Source organism: Diadema antillarum, unplaced genomic scaffold (genome assembly GCF_040938485.1).
Source record: "Diadema antillarum isolate AM-2024a unplaced genomic scaffold, OU_Dant_1.0 scf00000003, whole genome shotgun sequence".
Lineage (NCBI taxonomy): Eukaryota > Metazoa > Echinodermata > Echinoidea > Diadematoida > Diadematidae > Diadema > Diadema antillarum.
In genome coordinates, this window is record NW_027270892.1 from 925,439 (window position 1) to 953,343 (window position 27,905).

General features: G+C 38.5%; 1 protein-coding gene across 1 annotated transcript in view; it reads left to right on the top strand.

The window, feature by feature from the left end:
- Window positions 1-27,905, top strand: part of LOC139741215 (arf-GAP with Rho-GAP domain, ANK repeat and PH domain-containing protein 1-like) — a 144,421-nt gene that overhangs the window by 54,321 nt on the left and 62,195 nt on the right. The window contains exons 8-15 of the mRNA XM_071651845.1: window positions 13,525-13,600; window positions 14,381-14,433; window positions 22,161-22,214; window positions 22,812-22,846; window positions 23,404-23,452; window positions 24,226-24,338; window positions 25,320-25,404; window positions 26,971-27,031. Coding sequence (XP_071507946.1) covers window positions 13,525-13,600; window positions 14,381-14,433; window positions 22,161-22,214; window positions 22,812-22,846; window positions 23,404-23,452; window positions 24,226-24,338; window positions 25,320-25,404; window positions 26,971-27,031 — 526 coding nt within the window. The remainder of the gene's footprint in view (window positions 1-13,524; window positions 13,601-14,380; window positions 14,434-22,160; window positions 22,215-22,811; window positions 22,847-23,403; window positions 23,453-24,225; window positions 24,339-25,319; window positions 25,405-26,970; window positions 27,032-27,905) is intronic.

The following is a 27,905-nucleotide window of genomic DNA, read 5'->3' on the forward strand; positions in this document are numbered from 1 at the left end:
CCAATGGACTGGCAAAATAAGGTGAAATAAATCAATGAATGATGTAGAACCCATATAGCATATCAGTATGACACATTATTCCAATAAAAGATGTCGAGATATTAATTCAAAACAAGGACACGCTAAAACAAGGTGATTGGTATGACACATGATTCCAGTAAAAGATGTGGAAATATTTAACACAACGTCACAAGGTGATTGTGATGGCATTTGCATCAGACAGCTTATCTGCAGAGTACTGTGAAAATATAAGTGCAAAATTTGTTCTTGAGACTGTCCCTTGTGACTAGTATAGGATCCAGTGACATACATTGTATTTATTTCATTAGGTTCACAAAGTAAAGGTGCTCAGTACAGTACAAATGTGAAAAGGCCAGTTTGGTTGGTGCTCAACTAGAAATACATGTATCCTTGGTGCGGTTTTGATGGAGGTTTTGTACGTCACACAAACACAAAAACAACAACTAAATTTCTCCATATGGCTGCTTGTGTTTCTAACAAAGTGCCTTGTCTGTAGTGGAGTATTAATATGAAGTGGTATTGTAGTGGGTTGTGATTCCATCCATTCCTCCACCCCACCCCCTTCAGTCTTTTTAATACACATCCAGGAAAGGATGATTGGACGATGTCCAAACTAAACCCCTGTCAAACCATCATGAGCTTGTCTTTTTTTTTGTTGACCTTTAGATTTCCTGTCTTTTCCTCTCTTGGCTCACCACATTGGGTCTATCATTTGTGACTATGTGAGCCATTAACTGATAAAAGAGTGTCGGGGTTGGAGACTAACACCTTTCCTAAATCTCTTCAAACTTTGAAGCTGTTTTGATTGTGTTGGTTTTATGATCATGCAAAGTGTTGAAGTAGGGGAAGTAAATGTTTTTCAGCCAAAGTACATGTACATTGTATGACAACGTTTGGTCTACAGTTCTTTTCAGTTTGACATTTATAGTACATGTACTTACCATAAAACCAGAAACATACCATTTATGAGATCAAGTGTCTACATTGTACCCCATATAAAACAGAAGTCATCAGACGTATTTAGGACACCAAGACCCTTTTCAGTAACTCATGCATTTTTGGCTTGCTCCTGACTTGCGTTAAAATTGCCTGCGTCAATCAGTAAAAATTGTGTTCAATAACTATAGCAGAGCTGCGTTAGTTTTATGATGAACCATTCACTAACTTGGCCATGTAAGGGATAACTGCCATGGTAACTGAATGCGCACTCTGGTGGAGGCATGGCCAGGGAATTATGATCTTTGAGCGTGTTTCTACTGAGCGACGAAAATTCGAGGTGATGCCAGCCGATGTGTGGTGATACCGGCCGATGCCGGCCGATACCGGCCGATGCGTGGTGACACCTCGAATTTTTCCTCAGTAGAAACAGATCGGGTAGTGGCCGATGCCGGGTGATGCGAGGTGCTCCGTCATCCACCTATTTAGGTGGTCGATGCGTGGTGACGCGAAGGACGATTCTCAGTAGAAACACACCGGGTAGCGAAATTCGTGGTGTATCGGACGTCTAGAATTTCTCCCCGCGCTTTTCAATCGGTTCATCGCACACACTCCTTCGACACATGTGTACTAAATACGTGTGTACACACAGCGACCGTATTCGCATCATGCTTTGTTTGTACCAACTCGCTTGTGTACGTGTTATAGGCCCTATACGTTACGTTATATGTGAATTGTGGCATTCATCGTCTATTGTTCGCGTGATTAACAGCCTAACTTATTGCATTACTAAGCCCTCATCACTTACTAAAATTTTACTCCGCGTTATTTCATTTTATGTTGTGTCGAATCGCGAGAGTACCACATTAGTATGTTGCAGCCTTGAGAAAATCTCAACTGGACCCTCGATCTCCAGGATTTCTCATCAGTCAGTGGCAGGATACCAGTATGTTAGTTCGGGGTATATTGGATGGGGAGACGAAGAGAAATGGATTATCAAAAAATAGCCGACGCAGTAGCAAAGCAGGCAGGGTTCAGATGGTATTAACAGGCAGTGCGCTCGTGACCCAATCTGTGACTTAAAAATACCTGACTTCCGGAATGGCCGCATTTGCATGTCACCTTTGCATCACCTCGTATTTTATCGCTCAGTAGAAACAGCTCGAGTGGTCGTAAAATACGAGGTGCTGCGTTGGACAAAATTCGTGGCGATGCCAGGGATGTGAGGTGCTCTCAGTAGAAACACGCTCTTTGACCGTGCAAGGAATTTTGGCCAGAGTGTGGTGCTGCTATCATTTAAAACCCTTTGGTTGGCACCTGGCGCGGGCCTGGCGCTGGCCTGGTGCTGATAACATCAGTGCCGAAATAGTCCTTTCAGTAACTCTCCTTGCTTGGGCTAGACTCGAGCTATTAAATCGCAAAATTTTGAGCTTATGAATGGGTCGGGCCAAAGTGACCCGCGCCAGGCTGGGGATATTTTGGCACTGCTGTAAGCTAGCACCAGGCGCGGGCCAGGCTCAGGCCTGGCGCCGATTGAAGAGTTTATGAACGATAGCAGCACCAGGCTCGGGCCAATATTCCTTGTACGGTCAAAGGTCACAGACACATTACCTAGCCATGCCTCCACCGGAGCACGCGTTCAGTTACCACGTGGTAGTTATCCCTTACATGGCCGAGTTCGTGAATGGGTTATCGTAAAATTAGCGTGACTCTGCTATATACTGAATGCAATTTTTACTGCTTTGCAAGGGCCAATTTAGCTTGGGCCAGAAGCTGGCCAAAAATGCATGAGTTACTGAAAGGGGTATAGATAGCCGAGCTCTGGCATGGGCTGTTTTGGCCCGCACCATTCATGAACTCAAAATTTTACGACTTTATAGCCCAGGCCTGGCCCTCACCAGAGAGTTACTGAAAGGGGTACAACTACAAGTGCAATTTTGTGCAAGACTGCAAGTTTTAAGACAGTTTTATGTATCTTTTTATTGTGATGGGGTATTATATTTAGCAGATGTAAAGTATTCCCATGAAAGGTTAAATGCAGAATAAGAATGATGAATGGAGAAAGTACAGTACCTGTAAATAACGGACATGTTTTATATCAGTAAAGGATATCTATGCCACTGTGTGTTGCAGCACGATGCCATGTTACGAATGTTTGCATTGTATAATTGTTAAATTGCATAGATTGAAAGAAGGATCCATCAATTTGAATGTATTATGAACTTCCTTATTGAGAACATCTGAGGAATAAGGGGTGATTTTATTATTATTGTTATTATTATTATTATTATTATTATTATTATTATTATTATTATTATTATTATTATTATTATTATTATTATTATTATTAGTTTGAATTGGAAGTTGCTTATAATGATTGAAAATTTTGCTCAGGAAATGTAAGCAGCACTATGGCTATCATAAGCAGAATATTTTGTGCATCCCCAACAGAAATTGTCCTTATTGCACACTGTAACTTCTTTTTTCCAGTGTCAGAAATTGGATGGTGAACATCATGTCAAATTTGATTTTTAAAGTCCGGATATAACATATCCCTGATGGATTAAACAGTGTTGTCAATCCGACGCAATCTGAAGGCTCCTTCATTATTGGATTGAAATGATAGCAGGAACTTCTTGGAATCCTTTCATTTTCCACTGGTCACTACACCTGTCAGCAATTATGGGGTAAAACTGATCCGTGTTCCTCATGTTGCAGATGCAAAATGTCATCTTTGGGTGGAATTTTCCAGAAATGAAGAAAATTTGCATGAGTCCAGCTGTGTGGCCATTAAGAGTGTATAAAAAGTGACAAATTATATCGTAAATGGAAAACAGATGATACACATGATTCTAAAATGGTAGCATGAGAGGCAGTTTTTGTACATGAATACCTTACATGTGAATTCTAATACCAGTTACTACATTGTATCTTGGGATAAATTTTATCATAATTGGGGACCTGTTAAAGAAGAGTTCTCAGCCTTTTAAAGTTACAGTATTGTGTTGGGAAAAAAACGACCATTAATGGTTCAATCAGTCTTCAAATTTTAATTATGTTTCTTGATCACATGATGCAAAAGAGTACATTTTATTTAATATCAAGTTGATGTAAATTTACAGGAATTACAGCATTTATGGGATGGAATTGTAGAGTTTGCTAAACACTGTGAATGAAAGCATAATTACATGGCACAATAGTATCTATTATTATTCATATCAAGCTATTGAATAGTTAGAATAATCACGATGATATGACTGTAGTCACTATTAAGATACTGTGAATGAAAACATGATTTTTTTTTTCATGTGCATTCTTGCACAAACCAGTGGGAAAATTGTGATACAACAACACAATTACCCCACTAAATTTGTAATTCTGCAGTTGCAATGATTGTCACTATTTAGTGACTATGTGAAATCACATTTTTAGGGTGTTCTTTTTTTTTCCATTTTGAGTCCAGTGGTGATGAAATTTGTATAATTCTGATTTTGTTTGGTGCTACTGTAGAAGTCAACTCTCACACAGAGCACACTTTAAAGCACCCCTGAGAAGTTTGAGGCTTCAACTTGGCTGACGAGTGTTTTGTGATTTCAGTATCACGTGCCATGTATGGATGAAATGTTGTGAGAAAGTGGAAGTGCTTGCCAGAAAAGCGCCGTTGCCGTGGAGACGGCTTTGGCATCAGTAGGCCTTGCATAGCGTGAAAGAACGGAATATGATCAGCGTCGAGAGATTAGGATGAGGGTTAATCATACCAGCCAAGTTTGTGGTTGCCTTGTCATCGTGATTGGGCGTAGGGGTACAGGTAGTCAGATCGTCTGAGGAGAAGTTGTTGTAGGACCTGACAGGGCTAAACTCTATTTCACCATTCTCTTGTCCCTCCCTGTAGGCAAGGCAAGAAAAAGGCATCATCAATAGCACTTTCCAATCCTACTTCAGCCAGGCGTAATTTCTCTCAATATATCAATGAACAACTAGTCCAAATTCCGTGGCATCAGTCAGCAAAAGTTCATACATGCTTGCGAGTTCTGAGTCTAGCCATATGCTGTACCTGTCGAAATATTTTCCCCCCACCCCCACAAAGAGAGAAAGAAATTGAAAATGCCATACATTTATACACAGAAGGCTGTACACATGATATGTATAACGTGTACATTGTACATATTGCCGATTGTTGCCAGGCAGCTTGAGGATGTGTTGTTTCAGTTTCCATGTGTGTATGACTTTTGTTGTTTTCTCTGCCCCACATTCTCTTTATGTAGAATGAATTGCAGCCGATGTATTCTCACTGCAGTTACTGTACATTAGTCTTTCCATAATGGGGTTCCTCTTAATGAGGTGCTGACTCTGTGCAATTAAGTGAGGAGTGCTGAACCTTTAGTGGTATGCATCTACAATATGTTGTTCACTGCATAGGCATGCTTGAATCAAGTGTTTTTGAAGATTTGTATGGTCAGTGTCTGCAAGAGAATGACAAGTGTTAAAGATTACTATACATATTGAGTGACATGGAACATGTGTCTGATTTTCCATTCTTCACAAGAAATAGCAATATGAATATGTCTTGCAATGGAGATATGTGTTATCAGTCCACCGATGAAAATAAGTAATCATGGGCAGAGTTATTGTGGATTAGAATGGTGTCTTTCTGAATGACTGTCCGAAACCGTCAAAGTATTAGACAAAAAAGAAGAAGAAATATTTACTATTATTAAAGGAATTGCATTAAATGTGTCCTAACAGGGATGAATTGGCATTGGGAGTGTTATTGCTGAATGCTAAAATTCTTCAGCCATGATAGCTGTGTGTATAAAGGCTACATTTTAAGAACACAATATGCTGCTACACAACGCAGGGAATGACGGTACCCCAGGTTAATGTGTGCTGAATCATTTATCTCTTGTTGTTCTTCACCTAATGCAAACATTTCAGAAACGTGTTAAGTTTCTGTCAGTCTGCCTCTGTAGTTTGCCAAAGGGGAAATGAAAAGGCAAAGAAAACAGGGTAAATGTTCATCATGATCTATTCCTGGAAGTTGCTTCAGGCTGGTTCAGTATGCAGTGGGCAAGGGGCGTGGATGTGTACATCAATCAACCTGCGACTGGTTCTCATGAGCACAAAAGGAAATTTGAAATGGAAAACACAACAAGTGCTCCCCCATTTGAACTTGCTGATTTTTTTTTTTTTTTTTATGGGGGGGGGGTGTGAGGGGGGGCTGGGGTTAGTCTAAAGGGGAACGCATACTCAGACAATGACAAGGTCCCAGAATGTTATTGAGGCCCTTGTTCAGTCTATTAAGCTTCAGTGCAGACTACAGGACCCAACCTAGGTGTAAAGTACTGGAGGGGATTTCCCTCTGCTGCAGCAGATCTCCTCTCTCTTAATAGTGCTGACAAATAAAGGCGACGATGACGTCATTGCTCTCATTATGGTTCCTGAATGTCTGCGCTCACCAGGAATGACATTTACAATACACAGCGGAGAAGTGTGTGTACATATAAGGACACAAACAGATACTGGTAGTCTAGCGTGTCAGATTCATTTGAAAAGCCACAAAAGTCAACATGTTGATCCCCTTCTGTTCTGAAAAAAAAAAAAAAAAACCCACCCAAAACTGTCCGTTTTGTAAATTTGGGGTTCGAGTTCTTCCACCTCCCTGGTTAGAGTTTGCTTGTTTTTCAAAGAGTTTGGGGGAAACCTGTGTGTGTGTGTGTGGGGGGGGGGGGGGGGGGGGATCACCGGACAAACATGTAGTGATAATAGCCTTCAATTGATTCACATGATCTAATTATATACAAAAGAGTAATTCACAGAGCACTATGATTGAAATGAGATGCTTGGGTTTTGATGGGATTTTCCTTTTTTTTTTCCTATTTCTCTCTCTCTCTCTCTTGTATTTGTAGTTATGGTTCAGTTTTTCTCTCTTTTCTTTATAGATGTGCTAACAAGAACTTTGACTGTATCTTTAGGGACATCATTAAAAAATTGTTTCATATTTAATTGTCATTGATATACTTACTGTGTAGAATGTTTGTTCAGCTTATGAATTTTCAGTTGTAGAATGCCAAGACAAAAAAAAAAATCACTCAATGAATTTGGTCTTTGTAATGTGTGATAAAATAAACTCTAAAGTGTGAGTTGTAAGATCACCACATAGGTAGGGCCAGTCATGGGCCTGAATTAGAAATACTGAGCACAAACTTACTGTACGTCAGCTACATGTACATCAGTACATCGCATGGAAGTGATTTTCCACCTGTCATGTCAGCCCTTGTGCTTTCATTCCATCCCCTGAAGATGAGCAGATGCATGTAGCTATTATCAAAATTTATGAATATTAATTATGCACAATGTCAAAAGTACCACGCCATCAGATATTAACTAGGTCAGTATAGGTGACCTACAGGTGTACTGTAATTGGCACAGTGTACATGTATGTTTGATATTATTTGCACAAATTGCAATGGTAGGCAAATTTTTCAGTTTTCATTTTTTTTTCCAAAGAAGACAGTACTGGCATTTTCTAATTGTCTTATAATTCTTATCTACATTTTTTAATGCCAACTATTGGAAAGAGATGATTTTAGAACCCAGGATAAGCCTGCAATGATTTTTTTGAAAAAAAAATGAAAACGAGCAAGCCATGGAACGATCCACACAATTTGGTGTACGTCACAGGTGCGCAACTCTGACTTTGGCAAGACAAACTACACATGTCAATTTACTGATGAAATCTCATACGAAGTACTGCAAAAGCTGTTATTTAGTCAAATTGCAATATGGATCTGAAATAAACATGTCAAACAATATTTATTAATTTTTAAAAGGAATCTCTTCAAAAGCTTTTTATTTAGATAAAATATGCGGGAAAATTTCCAGATATGCAAAATGAAATTGGCATTGTTTTCCGTACGTGCTGACTGTAGAAAACTGTGTGTAAGCAGCAAATGCATTGAGCGATACTTTGGTTACATATCGACAGTTTTCTACCTAACGTAGATGAGGGCTGAGTGAATCTTAAAATCTAAATCCAAATAGACTCTCTTCAATGGCACATTGAGTGTAAAAATTTTGCTGTTGCACGAATTGACACTCTCAACTTTGTGAGGCAGAGGTGCTGTCAGCAGACTGCTAACAAGCGCATGCTGGCACAAATCAGACATTGAGTGTGAGCCTCAACTAGACATCAAATATCCTTTTTTTGGCATTGTCTTTTTCGTCGAGGGGGAAACTTCCAATGTAATTGCGAGTCAAAAAGCTCAAGTCAGAGACAAAAATCCCAGCTTAGGAAGGAGTCTGCCCCGTTTCTGATGAGTAACGCCAGGCAACACCTGTCGAATTAAAGACAACATTTCACACTCTGCCACTTGCTACGCCCAGTCATAGAAGACTGTATTGCCTCATTATCTTCATGTTTAGTGAGGCACTATGATTAGTTGTATGCGTGACTTGGCTGCTGGGGCCATCTTCTCTAGCTGTTTGCCTTAAGTCATTCACAATGGAGCAGGTGAAAAGCACTAAAAATAGAAAAAATTCCAACAATGGATGCATGAGGATACTTTACATTCCTGTCTCCTAGATATTTTTACAGTATGCTCGACTTGTATTGAAGAGTTTGATTCCAAAATGGCATTAAGTGCCATTTTATTAAAGCAATCTGAAGTAAATTCATCATTATATAGAGAAAATTAAACCCTTTCCAGTGACACACTGTACCTCACTTGTTACATAATGAGGAATATTTCTTGAAGTTATGATTAAGAATATCCCATATTTTCTTATTATTTTCTTTGGAGTTTTTCAGCAGCTTTAATTGCAAATGTCTCAAATAAACAAGAAAAGAGTTAGTTTTTTTTTGTCATCAAACTTTTCATGTGCTTGGGTAGTTATAGTTCTCTCCTTGGCTGCTGATTATTATGGATTTTCTGCTCCATATCTGAGTCAAGCCATTCCATGACACTTGCTTCTGTAACAATTGCTCCCATGAAATATCTGCATGCTAAGCCTAACATGAATTCTACCCACAAACATAACCCTAACCCTAATCCGAATCCTAATCCTCACATCAAACATAAACTCTTACACCCTGTCACAACCCTAACACTTAACCCCAAATCCTTGGAGAAGATAAGACCGGAGCAATTGTCACAGGACCAAACGTTTTGTCACCGAGTCAAGCGGTCCATAGTGAGGCCTACTAGTGTTTCTAGTTACATTTGTACCTGGAAGAACGTCGTTAACCACTTAAAGTTGGTCAAACGAGGGTCAGTTGATACATTGCACATGGTGTAATATGGAAGATGTTGCTTTCGTTCTCTTACGTTTAAAGGCCTTTCTTCGGTGGAGCAAGGAAGGGGTGGGGGAGGGTTTAAGGAAGAGGAAGAGGGTAGGATTGATGTTGATCAGCTTTGAGGTTCATTCAAAGCCTTCTGCAGAGGAGACCTCAGACTTTCAAGTCAGTGTACACTTTAGAAATATGGGCCTAATGGCAGAGTTTGGGTGTAGACATCTATGGGAGATGTTGGACCTGGTCTGTGAAATCATAAAGGTCAGGAGAGTCCGTGCATTATGGCATTCACAGATGAGGTGATACTCCACAGTCTCCTAGATTTCCTTCCTCGAGTCACTGCTCCCCGCGTCCTGCCCTCAAAACCTAACTGCCCTCAGCCTCTGTGCCATGTGTAACAAAGGTCACTGACAAGTCGCAATGCATCTAAATACTTGACCATGAAAACGCAGTGTATTTTCTGCAAGCGCTTTTTTTTTTCTTCGCTCAGTAACACTTCTGTGATGCATGAATCTCTGATAGCATACAAGACAGCAAGATGCTTGTGAGGAAAAATTCTGGTTGTATGCATTGTAACGTACAATGGGATGACAGACCAAACATAAAAATTGCAAATATTCATCAATAATGATCACAAATTGAATTTCTGTGAGGAGAAGAGGAAAAAAAAACCAAGATTGAAAAGAGCCTGGAGAACATTACCCGTTGAGGACAAGTCCCAAGTGTACTCGGGCAGGTGTCTATTGGAAATGGTGTTGTAGCAGAATCAAAATGGGTTAAAGTGCAATTCTACTCCAAGTTTTAGTTGTCATGAAATGAATAGGGTGAAATCAGATCAACAGGATGGTAGAGTTTTCAATTAAAATCGGATGTACAGTATGTAAAATATGGAAGTTGTGGATATTTTTGTGGAATTTGATAATGTCCTTTTTCTTTTAAACAAGTCATTAATATTATTTGAAACCACATTACAGTATTCAAATTGGCAGAAGTGATGATGTCATTACTACACGTATCCTGAATTTCACAAAAAATTTTGCTAGATATCCTTTGTTTTTTCCATGAAAATCAATAAGAATAGGATGTAGAATCCCATGTGTTAAGTCATTGTCTTTGGCAACTTAGCAAAAATGAATTTTATTGGGGAAAAAAATGTTGCAGTGCAAAAGTGCTTAAAGTTCCATAACTCTCTTGTTTTTACCTGGTTTGGATAAACTTCTGTCTGTCCATATTTCTGGTTTTGCTCTATTTATAAAGGCCGACTCAAACATGTTATGGAGTCATTCTTTTACAAATATTCATTATCTTTGCCTCCGTTATCAGTTTCTACAGTACAATCCGTGAAGGAGGAGTTCAGATGATTTTAATCAAATTTACCAGGATCTACATACAGCTGTAAATCAATCTTTTGAATAGATTTTTACAAGTGCTTATTCCTCATAATGATTTATAATTGAATTTTAAATGTCAGTATTTTTTTTTTTTATATTCATTGTTAAGTTTCTGTATGATGGCAGTTTAAACCACATGATTATGTGATGTGCCTGCCTTGCCAAAATGAGAGATGTGTGTGTTTGGCCATTATACTAGCTCTCATGTACACAACCCTGGCACTTTAGTCTTACTCCTACCAATCAAAATGCTCATGTGTCAAGCATACAGATGTGCAAGTAAACCAGACGATGGCTGAAAGTATTTTCAACATTCCTAACCAAGAGACACATCATAGAGAAAGGTGTGCATGATGGCTTGTCAATATTGGGATGGATGAATATGACATAAAAACGTATGAATATCAAAGAATCAGGTCATCTGTCAGTGGCGGATCCAGAGGGGGGCACAACTGGCGCACGCCCCCCTTTATTTTTTCGTTAAAAACAAAAGAAATAAAAATAAAAAAATGAACTGAAACCTGGAAGTGGCACAAGTTGCCTCCCCCCCCCCCCTTTACAGAATTCCTGGATCCGCCCCTGTCTGCAAAAACCATTTTGAGGACTAATGCTTCAAGGAAGGTGCATGTATATACATGTAGGTGCCATGGTGGTGAGCTACACACTGAAGAAAAAGCTGTGAGATATAGATAAAGATATGATATATATATATATCGGGTCAGGGTGATGGGATTCTATAAATTATTTTACTGCAGGAATTTCTGGGCAGCATAGACGGTCTTCCTCACTGTTCACTGTAGTGGAACACACTGATCACACAGGCACCACGCAAATGCATCTCATGTACTGTAGTCCATCATAAATCTAGGTGCTGGTTGCTAGCAATGCGCCGTGTTGGGTCCAGATTCAGTAAACGTCTGAGTGTGGCTTCACACACACGTGAATTCCCAGTTTTAGTTTCACTCTGTTTTTTATTTTTATTTTAGGTTTAAAGAGGGTCGAGGCATTTGCTTCTTAGTCATTTTTTAATGTAAAAATTCACTAAAACCATCACTTAGACCATGGACCTACAGGTGTGTAGGTCCATGATAATACATTGCATTTAAACTTCTGAGAAATGCAAATAATGAACTTGTGGAGGTCCATGATATTAGACGTTGCATTTAGATTTCCGAGAAATGCAAATATTGAACGTGTAAAAAAAGAAAATAAAGGAAGCAATGCACATATCTAGATTGCTTGCGTGCCTCAAAATATTGAACTTTCAACTGATAATTGCAGAAAATTACCCCAACCCCTCCTTGAAATGATCTTGCGAACAGTCTGTGACGGTTATTTTCCCTCTTTTATAACTGATGATATTAGCTTATTTCTGGAATTGATGAAAAAAAAAAGATATGTGTAATATTATAAGTCACATGATGATTGAGACCTAAAAGAGTTTACACGCCATTGGCAGCCGATGGACATGGAATATCGCACGTGTAGCATCGTTGCAATGGTGGAGGAAGTGAAATATAATCCTCATTTTTAGACAGGATATCTAATCTCGGTGGTGATACTATCAGGAGTTATTTTTGAAAAATGTGATCACAGAGATCATGTGGATCAGGGCAATTGGAAAGTTATTTCCTGCCATTGTATACCCCTCTTACACACATATAAAATATCAGGCATTTGAAGGCCCCCGGCTATTAAGTAATTTTTGTACACATTTGTATATGCAGTGTACAAATAACGCAACACACAAATAGATACGGTATCTATAAAGTCATTGTGGATCTCTTTGATGTAGCAGACTGATAAACAATAGACAAAAGAAAAAATGTTTGTTGATGTTTTTCTACCTACTTAAAGTGCACCAATACCCTGGGAATCACGTCTGTGTGCAGCTAGAATGCACAAAAAACAGCCATAATTCACCTGTGATAGCCCCTGAAAGTATGTCCATGTTGCAATAAATCAGATCAATATTCTCTGTAACAATTTGGCACTTATGCTCTGCACATTTACAATTTTGTAAGTTCTGCTCCATAAGCACCAGTACTGATGTGTGTGCATTCTGGCTATATGCATGTTTTTACAAATAATATCAAATTTCTATGTTAATCAGTTAGCTGAATGCGTGCATGCATTGCATATTACTGTCATTCAATATTGATAGAGCGATGGTTCGATAGAAAGAATTAGGTGATCGACTAGTCTATTTCAAGTCATTTTTGTTTGTGTATGCCCTTTAACATGTACATTTAAACCCCAATGAATAAAAATTAGAGTTAAAAAAAAGTGTTGGTACACTTAAAGTTTGGGAGGAGCTGGTGTGATTTCATAGCTAAAGAGTTGTGTATGTAAAGATGCTACAAGGATGTGTTCAGTAGACTACATCTTACACATTAGCAGCAAAAAGCATCAAAATCAGGCATGCAAAAACATTAAAATTAGGCATGCAAAAACATTAAAATTAAGCATACGAAACAACAACACATTAACAAATAAACAAAGAAATTATATTGAAAAGTATTGTGCATAATATCTTGTGGAGATTTTTGTGTGTAAACCAGGGGTCTGCAGTGGGTTGATCCAATTTTGAAAGTTTTGCACCTCAGTGAGATTCATGGATTTATTCAACTTTTGATGTCAGTTCTCCATCCTTTTCCTCATTTTGTGCAAAATGCCCTGTGTTCAAAAGTATATTTACTTTTTGTGCCATTCACTTCTTTGTGTGTATATGAGGGATAACATTTGTGCATTTGTACAAAAGTACATTGCTCTAGTTGTTCTCCTGATCTTCCTCTTTAACAATGCAGTGATGGTGAAGTTTTCATCGTGTAGGGCTAACTCATCGTCTTCTACTCTCTCTCTCTTTCTCCTTGTCATTTCACACAGATTGTCGATCGCTACCCAACCCGCATCGAGCTCATGACGAATGCCAGGACGTATTTCTTTGCAACGGACAGCTGTGGTGAGAATGAAGTTTGAACCATCTCTTGTGCCTTGAATCCGAATGAACCAAAAAGTAACCCCGCCCCCCAGAAAAGAAAGAAAAAGAGAAAGTTGTTGCGAAATGTCAGAAAGATGCCTTTCCAGGTGTAGGAAAAAAATATCAAACAGAGTTCTATAGTTACCTCCTTTCAAAGAAGATCCTGGATAGTATGTGGCAGTGTCTATTGACATTCATGTGACACTAGAAGTGACGTCCCTAGTTAAACTTGGCAGGGTTCAATGGAAAGTTACATAGCAACCAATCATCTATGATACAGCAGTGAAAATATTAAAATCATTATCATTGAGAATATGATAAAAATTCGGACAAAAGGAAGACAGGTAATATATGAGAGGAGAAATTGTGGTGTTCTTCCTGTACTCTTAAAAGAGCCAACATCACGCTTATGCTTCCACTTTTTCTCTCATGTATGATTATAATTATCTGTTAATTTTGGAATTTTTCGACAAAATGCATATTTCTGTGTCACATTGATCAAGATACGATGTATCTAGAAAACATGCAGCATTCACACACTGAATCACCGAAGGAGAGAGCGCATGTCTCTTCCTTCGTGTCAAGTTCATGCAATACATGTGTCCATTGTTAATTTTGGCACATTTGATAGATATCATAGGTTTATGCACACAAATTTTGTCGGGTCATGTTTTGTCTGGCGCTGGAAGAGTTCAGTTCCTGCCAAGTTCATCAACGTATTGAGTTTCCCTGCTCATTACTTTCGTTGTTTCCCCAATGCAGATGAGGGAACTATCTGGGCCAACATGTTGATGCAGGCCATCATTGGTTATGAGGTAAGATGAAACCCAGGAACACACCCGGCAACCAGATGCTCCCCAAGTTCAAGTGTCAATGATAATGGTTTTGGGATGTGAAGAATGGTTTGTTAGTTATTATAAAATGATGAAGCAGATCGTAATCAAATGATTGGTCAAGAGCATACATATGACCAGGCATTCATTTTGCCTAAAACATAATTTTGCTCATGACTAGTCATTAGTGAACAAATAATGCACAGGTGAGAAGGCATTAGTTGAGATGCAGTGCATTCGAGAGGTGCATCTCCACTAACGTCCGAAACGTAAACCTGTGCATTATTTGTTTCGTAAAGCAGTTCTATGAACTGTTTTTCATTTACCTTTATGGGTAAACAAATACCTGTCAGCTACATGTAGAACTTGTTTTTGAAAAAGCCAAGGTGTCCAAAGAAATATTCCAAACACACTAATACTGAACACGATCTTATTTACAGTAAATAGGCGACTGAGTGCGCATTGCTACATTACCAGTAAAGTATGCAATTGTGTTGTAATTGAGCATGATGCTGGCAAGCCACAGTCATATTGTACATGTACAATTTTATCTCTGAGCGGTTATTAGTATGCAGTCAGTGGTAAAAACTTATGCCTACTGGGCATGTAAGGTAACAATAAAAGACTGGTCATGTGATTGCTCTCAGCCAATCATTTGATTAGGGTCCATATCACCACTTTATAATAAAATATAATGACCAGTCATTAGATAATATAATGACTAGCACTTTCAAGTCAGGTGACTGGGCCAGATTTCTTTGTTTTATTTACTCACGAAAATGACTCCTGCAGAATTTAAAATGCCTTCATTGGAAATTCTTTCATAGATAAGGATCTGCTTCATCATTTTATAAAACAAATTGCACAAATCATTTTGTTGGGACTTAAAAATAACCCACAATTAGTAACTTGAAATAGTCCAAACACACCCTTGGCAAGAATTTGTGAAATGAGCCATCAAACGCCAATCTTCTTTCTCCTCCATTATTACAAAACACACTTTTCTTTCCCCGTCACTCTGCATTTACAATGTGATGTCGTGTGGTACATTGAATGCATCCGCTGAGCTGTATTTTTCAGACAGAGAGCTGGTCATTTGATTAAAACTTTAAGAAAATAAATTTGCAATTTAATATTTGAATACTTTTTGTCTCGCCCACCGGAGGTGAAGGCGAGACTAAGGGATCCAAATGGCGTCTGTCCGTCGTCCGTCGTCCGTCACAAATGTTAAAGTTTACCTGCAAGACTCTCTTATGATGCATAACTTGGCAACTGTTACAGCAATGGCAGCCACACTTGGGTTATAGAAGCACTAGGGGTATCTTCATGTTATGGTGTTGTCAGAGGTCATTCTTCATGTTATGGTGTTGTCAGAGGTCATGTGATGATGTCAAAGGTCATTTGAGGTCATATATTAAAGAGTATGTCCAAGACTCTCTTTTCTATGTTAAAGTTTATCTGCAAGACTCTCTTTTGACAAATAACTTCACATAAATTGCTTGGATTACAACCTAACTTGGGTCATAGATGCACTGGGGGTACCTTCATGTTATGGTGCCGTTGGAGGTCACAGGATAAGGTCAAAGGTCATTTGAGGTCATACGTTAAAGTTTACTTGCCAGACTCTCTTATCACATGTAACTCGACACATGTTGCTACAATGGCAGTCAAACTTGGGTGATGGATGCACTGGGGTTACCTTCATGTTATGGTGCCGTAAGAGGTCACATGATAAGGTCAAAGGTCATTTGAGGTCATACGTTAAAGTTTACTTGCAAGACTCTTATCACAGGTAACTCAGCACATGTTGCTACAATGGCAATCAAACTTGGGTGATGGTAGATGTCTCTTGGGAAGTTGAAGGTAACCACAAGGTCAAAGGTTACAGACAGGGGTCAACGAACTTTTAGGGCCCAATGTTAAGTTTTTAGGGCGCATTTCGTTTATGGCTCATAACTTTTGATTCCTTTGTCCGTTTGTGACCAAACTTGGATGGAAGATACATGTCCCTTGGGGAGGTGAAGGTCGTCACAAGGTCAAAGGTCACAGACAGGGGTCAATAAAGTTTAAGGGCCCAATGTTATGTTTTTAGGGCGCGTTTTGATTGTGGTTCATAACTTTTGATCCCTATGTCCGTTTGTGACCAAACTTGGACGGTAGATGTCCCTTGGGAAGTTAAAGGTCATCACAAGGTCAAAGGTCACAGAAAGGGGTCAACAAATTTTTAGGGCCCAATGTTAAGTTTTTATGGCACGTTTCGATTATGGCTCGTTACTTTTGATCCCTTTGTCCGTTTGTGACCAAACTTGGATGGTAAATGTCCCTTAGGGTGTTGAAGGTCACCACAAGGTCAAAGGTCATAAGCAGATCAATGAACTTCTGGGACTTATAAAAAATATTAATTCCTTGTGCGCGAATGGGCGAGACACAATTTGGCGATTGCCTTGTTTAAAAATGCGGTCAATATGATCCAAGTGAGGTTTTCCTCTGTTTTAAACTTTGGTAATGTGTTTGTGTTTTGAACCAGGAAGTTCTTAGTAAGGTCTAAAGTTGATGAACATTGATGTCCTGTTACCCCTTAATGTGAAATATAAGCTGTTCTTTCAGGCGATGCCTTGTAAAAGTCATTTCCTCTTCTTTGGTGGGGAATGTATATGCCAGCAGAAGAAATGAATCGCACTGCAAAAAATTTCCTTGTTTACAATTAGGGGACCCATCTTTGGCAGAACGTAGCTAGGAAATCTTGAAGAAGATGTTGCAATCACTGTTGGTCACAATGGCATGTGTTGTTAAAGGACAAGTTCGCCTTCATAGACATGTGGATTGAGTGAATGCAGCGATGTTAGTAGAACACATCAGTGAGAGTTTGAGGAAAATCGGACAATCTTTTCAAAAGTTATGAATTTTTGAACTTTCTGCTCAGTCACGGCTGGATGAGAAGACTACTATAGCTTGTGATGTCATATGTGTACAATGATATAATGAAAGAATAAAGAAAATTCAACATATTTTCACTTTTCTCGCATAACAAAAGAACAATCGACTTCTCTCTTTCAGAAGGCAGGGGGAATAATATTACCCTTAACATATATTGCACGTCAGTAACAAGTCGAAGAAAGGTGCACTTTATTCAAAAAGTAAAGTTTTGTGAATTTCTCTTTTTATTTTTCTTATATCATTGTACGCATGTGACATCATACACTGTAGTAGTCTTCTCATCCAGCAGGGACTGCACAGATACTTTAAAAATTTGTAAGTTTGGAACAGATTGTCGGATTTTCCCCAAACTCTCAATGATGTGTTCCACTAATATTGCTGCATTCATTCAATCCACATGTATATGAAGGTGAACTTGTCCTTTTTTGTATCACATTGTGCACATCGTGGTCACAAAATCTTATATTTATGCAATAAAACAAATATTTCATCATCTACTTTGTAGGTGACTGTAAAAGTCCCTTTAGCATTTAAGAAAGTGGAAAGGGAACATTGTGGTGGGCACTTTATATTTTACCAAATTCAATCATACACTTGTAGACTTATTAAGATTTGTCAAGTGTTTCTGAAATTTTTCATCAATTTCTCTACTATAGTGTTGTTGCTCTGCCTGTATTTAAAATGACCAGTTCTGAGGGCAAAATATCTGATTTTTGAACTGAAATTATGCTATGTGTACTGTTGAGCTATATTTTTGGTATTGTTGTAAATGGCTCATTCAATGTTGTACTGTACATGTACTTTTGTACTTCAGTGACTTAATGTCAAGAATACATACTGTTGTAGAAGACCATGTCTATGTGCGCTTGCTAACACAGATGTAGGACATGTAATTGAGTGCAACAACAACAATAACAACAAGCATCCACATCCTCTTGAGGCATTACATCCTTCTTTTTTTCCAGCCTATGCTGTCTTGCGGTAAAATCTTGCCAGAACCAACAAGATATAATGTTTCTTTATAATTGAAATGAGGGTCAGTGAGGAGTATGTCACTATGAAATATGGATGGCTTCAACATATTTGCTGTATTATTTAAACTCTCTGGCTTGTTATTTTGATAAACTTTTGGTGGTGTTACCCTTCAAAGGCTTCAGTTTATACCCTCATTCTGCAGAGATTTTTCTCATAGGTCACTTGTTGGAAGCAAAGTTTGTTGCATCCAGCCACAAACCGAAGGGTATCGGATCACAGTCTAATGAATCCGGTCGATTATCAGGTCAGTGTTAGACATTTTGCGTGATCATCGTCGGACGATCTTACCCCATCGGATCATCGCCTGACATGGCTGACACTGACCCGACAGTCGACCAACGCAAGTCGGATTTTGTCAGACTGCGATCAGCTACACTTCGGTTGGTGGCCAGAAGCAAATAACTTTGCTTCTGACGAGTGACCGATGAGAAAAAGTCTCTGTGGCATGAGGGTATTATCTATTTAGTATCAGAAATGCACATTTTGGGTTTACAAACCTTTCCTTTTTAGATGGCTTGTGAGAAGAAACACCAATGTGTAACATAGACACTGTCTATTATTTTGGTGACTTAGTAAAAAAAAAAAATCTACAAACTTTTGTGCCAGCTGAGCTGCATAATGCTGGTAAAATGGATAAATAGAGTCACTGGGAAGTTTTTCAAATCATGCTGTACCTATCAGGTGTCCATAGCATTAACAAATGTCATCATGCTAATTAGCCATTCACATAATGGTCTATTCTAACACAAAGTTATGGAAACAAATGAATAGGGTACAAATTTGAGTCAATCCACTCACGCAATTACAGTATATTTTTCTTCGCATTTTTGAAGCACTTTGTGATTGGTTTCTAATACTTTTTTTTTTTTGGGGGGGGGGGGGTAATAGGTTCATTTTTATATGACATACAAAGTTAAAGCAGTTAATACAAAATGTCTTTTCCTTTTGATACCCTTTCCCCATGTTGCTTGGAATAATATGTAGAATGCTACCATTTAAATGAATCTACATGTTGTAGACTTGTAGAAAGGTGAAATGGCCACTAGTTTCACTGTTTTGCATCATTTAGATTAAAAAGATTCACAAATGTTAATCATTATATTTCAACCATCTCCCAATAATCTGCAATTTTGTGTGGACAAGTCATGGAAGGTCTTCCTCTATCAGTAAAATGATGCAGCGATTCCATTTGATAGCAATCTTTAATGCAGTTAACCATGAATTATTTGCATCTTATGCAGTGACTGTTTTATGTCTTCACTTTCTGATTCCCACGCTAATGCTATCAAAACAAATGCGCACACATAAAAAAAAAATGAGAAGTCTGCCAACAACAATAGGTGGCATGGGTCGGTGAGTTTTTTTAAATGATAATGATGTGAATCTAGGATGGGCCTGCAAGCATTATGTGCATGTTGGACATGAACTTGAATGTGTTTTCAATTATTTTCTAGTTTGTCAGTTTTGAGAATGTCTTGTTCGTATTCTTTTGTGTGGTATGTACATATAATTTACTTATTTTTTCCCCATTGTGATAATTTCTTTTTGGGCAGAATTGACCACGGGCTACATTCATATATAGCAGCCTCATATTGGATGAAAAACTATTGTAAATAAAAAAAGAAATGATTGAAGAGTTACATTTACTAGAAATTCTGTCATGGTAAAGCAGTGAACACTGTCAGACAACAAAAGCAGTAGTATTGGTGAAATGAAATGCATTAAATTCTCATAAATCAAGATGCCAAAAATAAAGAAACAGCTGGGTTTCTTCCGCCTTGATTTGCACGAATGCTATGAGATATTTGATTCGTTCCTCAATGAAATGAAAGGACCTTCATCTTCGTCAATATTAAAGAAAGTGTGCTTTACTGATGTAGGGTTTCTTAGCTGCATACGTCTGAGGAGTACTTTACTTATGAATTCTGCGACGTCTTATGAAGTTCCATTATCAAATTTGCATTTGTGTTGCTTGTTTGGATTGCACAGCACAATATGCAGGTAGTATGAAACATCTTGTAACATCAATATCTTGTAATATCAATATATAGGTCGATTCGAAACTTTATCTAGGATACTGAAAGAGTGATTCATGATTGTTGTTATTTATGATTGTGCAAGAAAAATATCCAAATGGAACCAATCAATGTTTTGTTCTTGTTGAATCATGTGTAGCAATACTTGTGTCCCACTTCAGTAGAGTTTTGATTTTTAGTATATTTGATTTCAGAGATTTATGACCTTTTTGTTGATTGCCCAGACTCTGTGGTGGGTACCATGCACTGTCCATGCTTAAAAATAGAAGGCTGCTATAATGCTCTATTTGGCATGTTTGGGTTGCTTTCAGTTTTGTTTTTGTTGCAGTTGATGTGGGAATATTACCAGCAGTATTCTCATGCGTGTTGGTGTCTTTGTTCTTGTGTTCGTTGAGTATAAAAAAAGATTTTACCTACCCATCAACAGAGAATCCCCAATTTTATGCTTTGTGTTTAAAACCTGTCAACGTTGTCTATTTTGTTTGTTTTGCAAGGTATTTTTTTTTATTATGTTCTTACAAAACCCATGTCACCCACACTTGCTATCAAGTAAGATAATTAATTTGATTTGCTAGTGATTTCCTGTCTTTCAAATATTGAGTGGGTTTTAATGGGAATCTCATCTTGCGAGCATGATTAGAGCCCAACATGCTTTCTTTTGGCTGGGCCTTGGAGTGAATGGTGTGCTCTGCATGACATGATGAAGAAACCACGCACCTGCCACTCAATTTAATAGTACATGTACTTGTGCTTGCCATTCACTTTGATGTTGTGGTGTATCTAGAGCTCATTTTTGTTGTCTGGGTCATGATTATCAGTATTGCATGAGTCTGTTGGGGGGGGGGGGGTGGTCAAAGTGCAGGAGGAAGACTGCTGTGCCAATTGGGATGCTGTATTTCTCATTGATTATCCCAAATTGATTCAATTACATAATTTTCACAAAGCATTGGAGGTGACCAAATTTATGTTACTTTTTAATTTTTCTGTTTGTGTTCTAAAGATTAGTTATGTACTCTTTATTGGAAGTTCTTGTCATGCTTGCATTGTCATGGGTGGGATGTTGATGGGGCAGTACGACACTTGCAGCATGAACAAACCTGTGTGCTGTATGCTTGTAATTTGAATTAAAAGAGTAAAACAATTCTCTCATGTTTAGCCTTTTATCTGTTTTCATTTTCACATACTGCATCACTGTGAAGGCAAGTTAATGAGGGCAAAAATTATTTCCATATATATATACATTGTATATGTGATGCTATCAATCAATGCAAAAGAAACTTTTTGGGTTGGGCTGAGCACAAGTTATTATTTTGCAGGTGAAATTTAAAAAAGAAAACCCAGAAATTAATCTAAAGTTGAAGAGTTTTCATATGATTGCATAAAGAAATATGTAACTTTAGTATTCTGTGATTTATCAAGGGATAAAATTTATTCACATGACAGCAAACATGATGACTTAGAGTCGAACGTAGTGATTTCATTTTTGAGATATCCTCACCACAGCTGTCACGCGAAGCCTTGAATCAAACGCTTGGTCAGCTGAAAGAGGATGAAACTATTCAAGTGTGGTTTCCCATTTTAATTTCCCATTGTTCATGGTATGATGTGTATGAATATTGTTTGTATATTGTATAATAAGTGTGAATATCACAGACTTCAGAATATTCTTGCAATGATTGTTCTTGGTATTCTTGTTTCCAGGCCCAACCGGGAGGATTCCCGAAGGGAGGGGAGATGAGCTGCCCAGATAAGCAGGTGAGTTTAAATTTGAATTCTGATTGGTTTTTACATGGCTGCTGAGGACATTGCCAATTCCAAAACGTTCTGAGAATTTGAAATTTGGACAGAAGTATGATTAGTTATCAGACTTTTTATTTGTGTAAATATCAAGTTTCATATTTATAAGCCAAATCATATCATTTCAAAGTACAATCCTGTAGTTTTTTAACCATTTAACTGAGGTTCATGTTGTGTGTTGGTGATCTGCCACATATTATTCTGATCACTAGTATCAAACCTAAACCAATGCTAAACTTATTCCAGTCCCTACATGTTCAGTGTATATAGCAACCCTATCTGCTGTCATGTCCCAGTGCACACCTACTTAAAATCCGACCACACTTAACATTTGGCTCTCAACGGAGTTCCCATGTTCACACACTCGGATGGAGATGAGCTCTGCAGGTAAAAGCGTCTCGCAGATGGATGCGGTTGCCATGGCAAAGCCTGAAACCTGGCCCCTCTTGTTGAAGAGTGTATGCCTCCAAAAAAAAAATCTGATAATATGTGGTATGTTCTCATTCACAACAAGTTTGATCACTCATGTTCTGATTTATATTTTTCCTTTATCAGGGTCATCTGAAAATGGAAGGTTGCAACCAAAGGAGGTAATTGATAGATGCAGGCAATTCTAAGCTCATTTTGGTTTTGAAGTATGAACTACGAACTATGCGTAAACAGTGTTGTTCTTAGTAGTCCAGGTTCAAAAGTTCAAAGTGAATAGTAATGTTCAATGTGGGGTTGGTGTCAAAAGATTGTCAAGCCCTCAGAAATTTTCCAAATTTGGCCAACCCAATTAATTGAAAAAATACAGCGATTGTAATCAATTTTTAGAAACAATTGCGACAGTTGCGTAGCTTTTACCAGTCTTGAGTGTCGCCACAGAAGATGTAATTATCTCTTGTGTGCTTCTGGAGGCTTGGTATGAAAAACCCTAATGTATGTATTAAACCTCTATTAAAACTAGCAGTAGCTGCACCCATCATAGCCCAAGGGAACTGAGTGTAATGACAACTAGCAGTAGCTGCAACAATGGTACCATTATGATAGCCAAAGAGAGCAGAAATCTCCTCAAGGAGTTTTCCATACATGCATGATGTACAGCTGTATTTGCAAATGAATGTTCTTCACCAGTGCAGTCACCATTTCCCCGTTTTTCCTCCAGATACTTTGCTATCAAGGGAGAAAAGATGTGTTATTACTCTTCAGAGAAGGTGAGCATCTGAGGTCATTTTATTTGTACTTTTTTTTTTGGGGGTGGGGGTGGGAGGTTGGGGTGAGAGAGGGTGAAGGAATCAGTTTTACAAATGTAAATTGTATATGCAGCATAGACAAACATTCGCTTATTCTTCTATGTGGTTTGAGGAAAGGTTTGAAAATTAAAATGATGCCACTTTGACTGAAACACATTGTCCTGACATGATTAAACTTGTACCATTATTTCAGCAAATATTTTCATTCTAACTTGACTGTTTGATTATTGACCATGTGATCTTTTGATGTAGCATTGACTTCTAGTTGTAAGGGCTTGTGGTTTAAGGTCTGCTGCAGTAAGTGCAAGAAATTCATCCATGGAGATTCATTTTTTCCCCTCCACCCCTTATTCTGAAACAAAACATGAAGTTAGAATTTGAAGTTAAAGAAGTTAGGAATTTTGTGTGTGTGTGTGTGCAGCAATGTGAATTATCAGTATTTAGTCTTATACTAAATCTTTTCTCAGCCACTGCTGGTTTCATCGAAAAAAAAAAGTCTTATTATTGTTATAGCTACACTTTGTATTTGCAACAAAGAAGCAGACAGTTAATATACCAGTTCATTTGATTTAATGCATTGAAAATGTTGATCAGAAGCATCGATGCCACTTCCATTCTTATTCAAATGCTGTGAATCATCATCATAATCATCATCATTATATCAAAGCGGTATTTTACCTTTAACATGACTGTAATATGTACTGTGGCAATCATCCCTTTGTGTCTGCCTGCAGGACTTTGAAGCCGCTGTGCCCATATCGGACATCGAAATGAAGCTGGCCAATGCCAGAATCAACATGCAGAAGCCAGAGAGAATCACCCTCACCACGCCGAGTACTACCTACCAGTGAGTCTATCCTCCTGGCTTTTGAAAGGCATCTTTTCATGTTCATGGCTGGTTGCCATGGTAACCACTTCTTTAAAGGCATGACTGGCATGTCTCAAGTGGAAATATCTAATGCTACCAGAAAACAATGTCCCCCTCCCCCTCTAGAGAAAATTATGGCAATGACAATGCAACAGGTGATGGATGATATCACAAAAGTGTAACTCTCTTTTGTGATAGAATATCCTCCTCATCAGTTGCTTATCCTTATTCCTGGGGAAACTTGGAAATGCTGTTGGCTTTTGGGAAAATAAAAATTACTTTCCAGAAAATATTATGATTTGTTTTTCTTGGTAGTGCTACAGTAGGCCTGTCAGTTGGTTGAGCTGAAAAATTAGTCATTCATGTCCATCTCAACAGGAAATTGCTGCTGAAATGAAGTCTGACCAAATAGGGAGGGCATATGATGCGTATGCTTCCTTATATATGACAAGGCATGATTTTGATAATGCTATTGTCACAGCATCAGGTCTGTTTCTGTAATTGTGTGTTTAATGTGGATTATCTGTGAAATCTATGATAATGAAGATAATAATAGATAAGATTTGTAATGTAGCAATTCCACTCTGTGTAGTGCACCAGGGCCCCATTTCATAAAAAGTTGATATGATAGCAACTCTTGCTGGAATGGAAATTGTCATAGTAATGACAAGAATCCAGCTTCCCGATTGGCTGTTGCCATTGAAAGTTGTCATTCCAGCAAGAGTTGCCATCCTAACATCTTGTATGAAATGGGGCCCAGGAGTGCTCTTGCGCAAAAATTATTTTATCTATTTATTTTAATTTCTTTCTACCTCTCTTTCCTCCCCTATGTCTGTTTGTCTCTTTCTTTGGCTTCTGTCCTCCACCTATCTCTCTCTCTCCCTCTTTGTCTGTCTGTCTGTCTGTCTGTCTCTGTCTTTCTGTCTTTCTGTCTCTCTGTCTGTCTGCTGCCCTCTCTAGTCTGACGGCTGAATCACCTGAGGAGGCCAGAGAATGGGTGGAGGCCATGATGGAAGCGGTGTCAGAAGGATTATCAGACAAACTGGTGAGGAAGGCATCCTGGTCTTCAGGAAATAGAGAGAGAACCAACTAGTGATATCTCCTTATATTTTAGGCAGTATTGCTAAATCATTGTATGGTAGGATGTTTTGTGATACAACTGGCCTACACATATGCATAAATTGTGATAACTCGGACATCTTTTACATCACTTTTCCCAATGGTAAACAGTACCTTTAACAGGGATGTCGACAGAGGATCAAGAGACTTTTCTCCCAACAGATCAATTCGTCTCATTCGCCCCTTTGTGTCCTGCAGTGATTTTTGTTATGAAATGAGCACCTGTGAACCTGTACGGCCATTCTGATCAAATGCACGATATTTGGCTTTCAGGGCAGTCGTGTTACTGAGCATATTAGATAGGAAGTTTGTAATCTGGAAGTCAATCGTGACTTGTTCAGGAAACATCTGCTGGTGTATCAATTTATGCGGGCAGGAAACGTAAATTCCAATGTGTTGAGAGGCAGGGCTCACTTCCGGCTTACCTTGAATTTCATCAATGACTTGGCAGTCTGAACTAGCCCAGTTGGGTATACTACAGTTGTATGACACAAACATACAAAGTGTGCAATGTGTATGAATGTGTATGACACTTTGTGTCATGTTTAGGTGACCAAGTTTGTATGTGTATTTTATGCCTCACATGTTGTGATAGAATAGATGGAGTTTGGGAAGGAAGAGGAGAGGGATTAGGATGGGGGAGGGAGAAGAAGGGGTTAGGATGGGGAAGGGAGGGGGTCAGGATGGGGGAGGGAGATGAAGGGTTAGATCATGATGGGGAAGGAAGGGAAGGAAGTAAGGAATGAGGTGAGGGGATTCGGATAGGGGAAAGAAGGATGGAGTTTAGGATTGGGGAAGGGAAGGGAGGGGAGGGGAGGGGAGGGGTGAAAAATTTGGGGAAGTGAGGGACAGGGTTAGGATGGGGAAGGAAGAAGGGGAAAGAAAAGAAAGAGGGATTGGTGAAGGGAAGACAGGGGATTAGGATTTGGGAAGGGAGAAGGTTAACATGGAAAGGAGGGAGAGGGTAAGTGGGGGAAGGGAAGAAAGGGAGTTAGGATGGGGAAAGGGAGTGGAGGGGGTTAGGATGGATACCAAGAGGATGAAAAGTGCACCTGAATGAGCAAAACAAAATGATCCCTAAAAGTATGATCTTAAAATGATATGCTACCTCAAATTCTCGTCAAAAAATGTCTTGAAATTGCTTTTTTAGTCAATGTTTTTCAAGTATGTGTAATAAGGGGAGGGGGAGAGGGAGAGGGAGTGAAATGTAAGAAAATAAGTTTTGTGCAGTTGTACATGTGCTTTTCTTCAGCAAAACAGAACTTTGTTGGGACATGGGAGGCATGATGGGGGTAGTGCTGGATCCCCCCACCCCCCCCAATATGGTCTGACTTCTCATTGACCTGTACTGCTTAGTGTTGTACCTCAGTGTTGAAGGATGCACACTTTTTTCAGGTTTTGTTTTTGTCCCCATCATACCTCAGTTCTGTGTCTGAAGCACCTCACTTTTGCTCTTCCTTTTCTTTTGTGTGTGTTTCATTTATTCCCCCAGTATTTGCACAAAGTGTGGGAGAATGATGCCAACAGACTCTGCGCTGACTGCAACATGTCTGGTACGTACCAGCCACTTCATTTATTTTTTCATCCTATTGGCGAACATGAGAAATAGATTCAGCAGATTATTCAAATCTATATGTAATTACAATTGTTATAGTAATAATTTCTTAAAAGTTCATTTTCAGCCGGATGGGTGAATTGCAAAATTTTGTGCATTTCCATTGGCAAATAACATTATTTTATGAATAACCATACAATCATGCTTCAATCAATATGTACAACTATACAGATGTCATGTTAATAAGATTTAGGTAACATACTGTGAACAGATTTTAAAATAAATCAGTTAAACTTGATACATAGATACAACTGGTTTACAGGCAAGTTTTCACAATCATAATTATACATACATGTACATGTATGTATACACACACAGACTTGTACATAAAATTATGTCAGGTATATGCAATTCATTACATTTAATATGATAGATATCTTTGCCATCTTATATTTCTGATCAATTCTAATAAACATATTTTCATCTAATAAATACATATTCGTAGTCAATATTTAAAATAAACATTATCACCTTATTTTACTGTATCTTGATTATAAAAATCAAAGTTGTGTTCTCCACAAGATTGTGAAATTCTTATATACTTTAAGAACAGGGCCCTCCAGCCTGCTGTGGGTGAGGAGTTATAGGTAACATATAGGAGGAATGAAAAGTGCAGTTATTAATGTCAATTAGTCTGTTAGGAATGTGATGTTCTGACCCGTTTGCACATGTGCTGTTGTGTATAACCTGTGTTCTATGTAATTTGACTATGATGTCACCAGGAAGAGGAATAATGCATCTCTTACTTCGCAAATTGAATTCACTTGTTTCTCACTTTTTCAAAGACAAAAGTATTATTTGTGTGACACCGT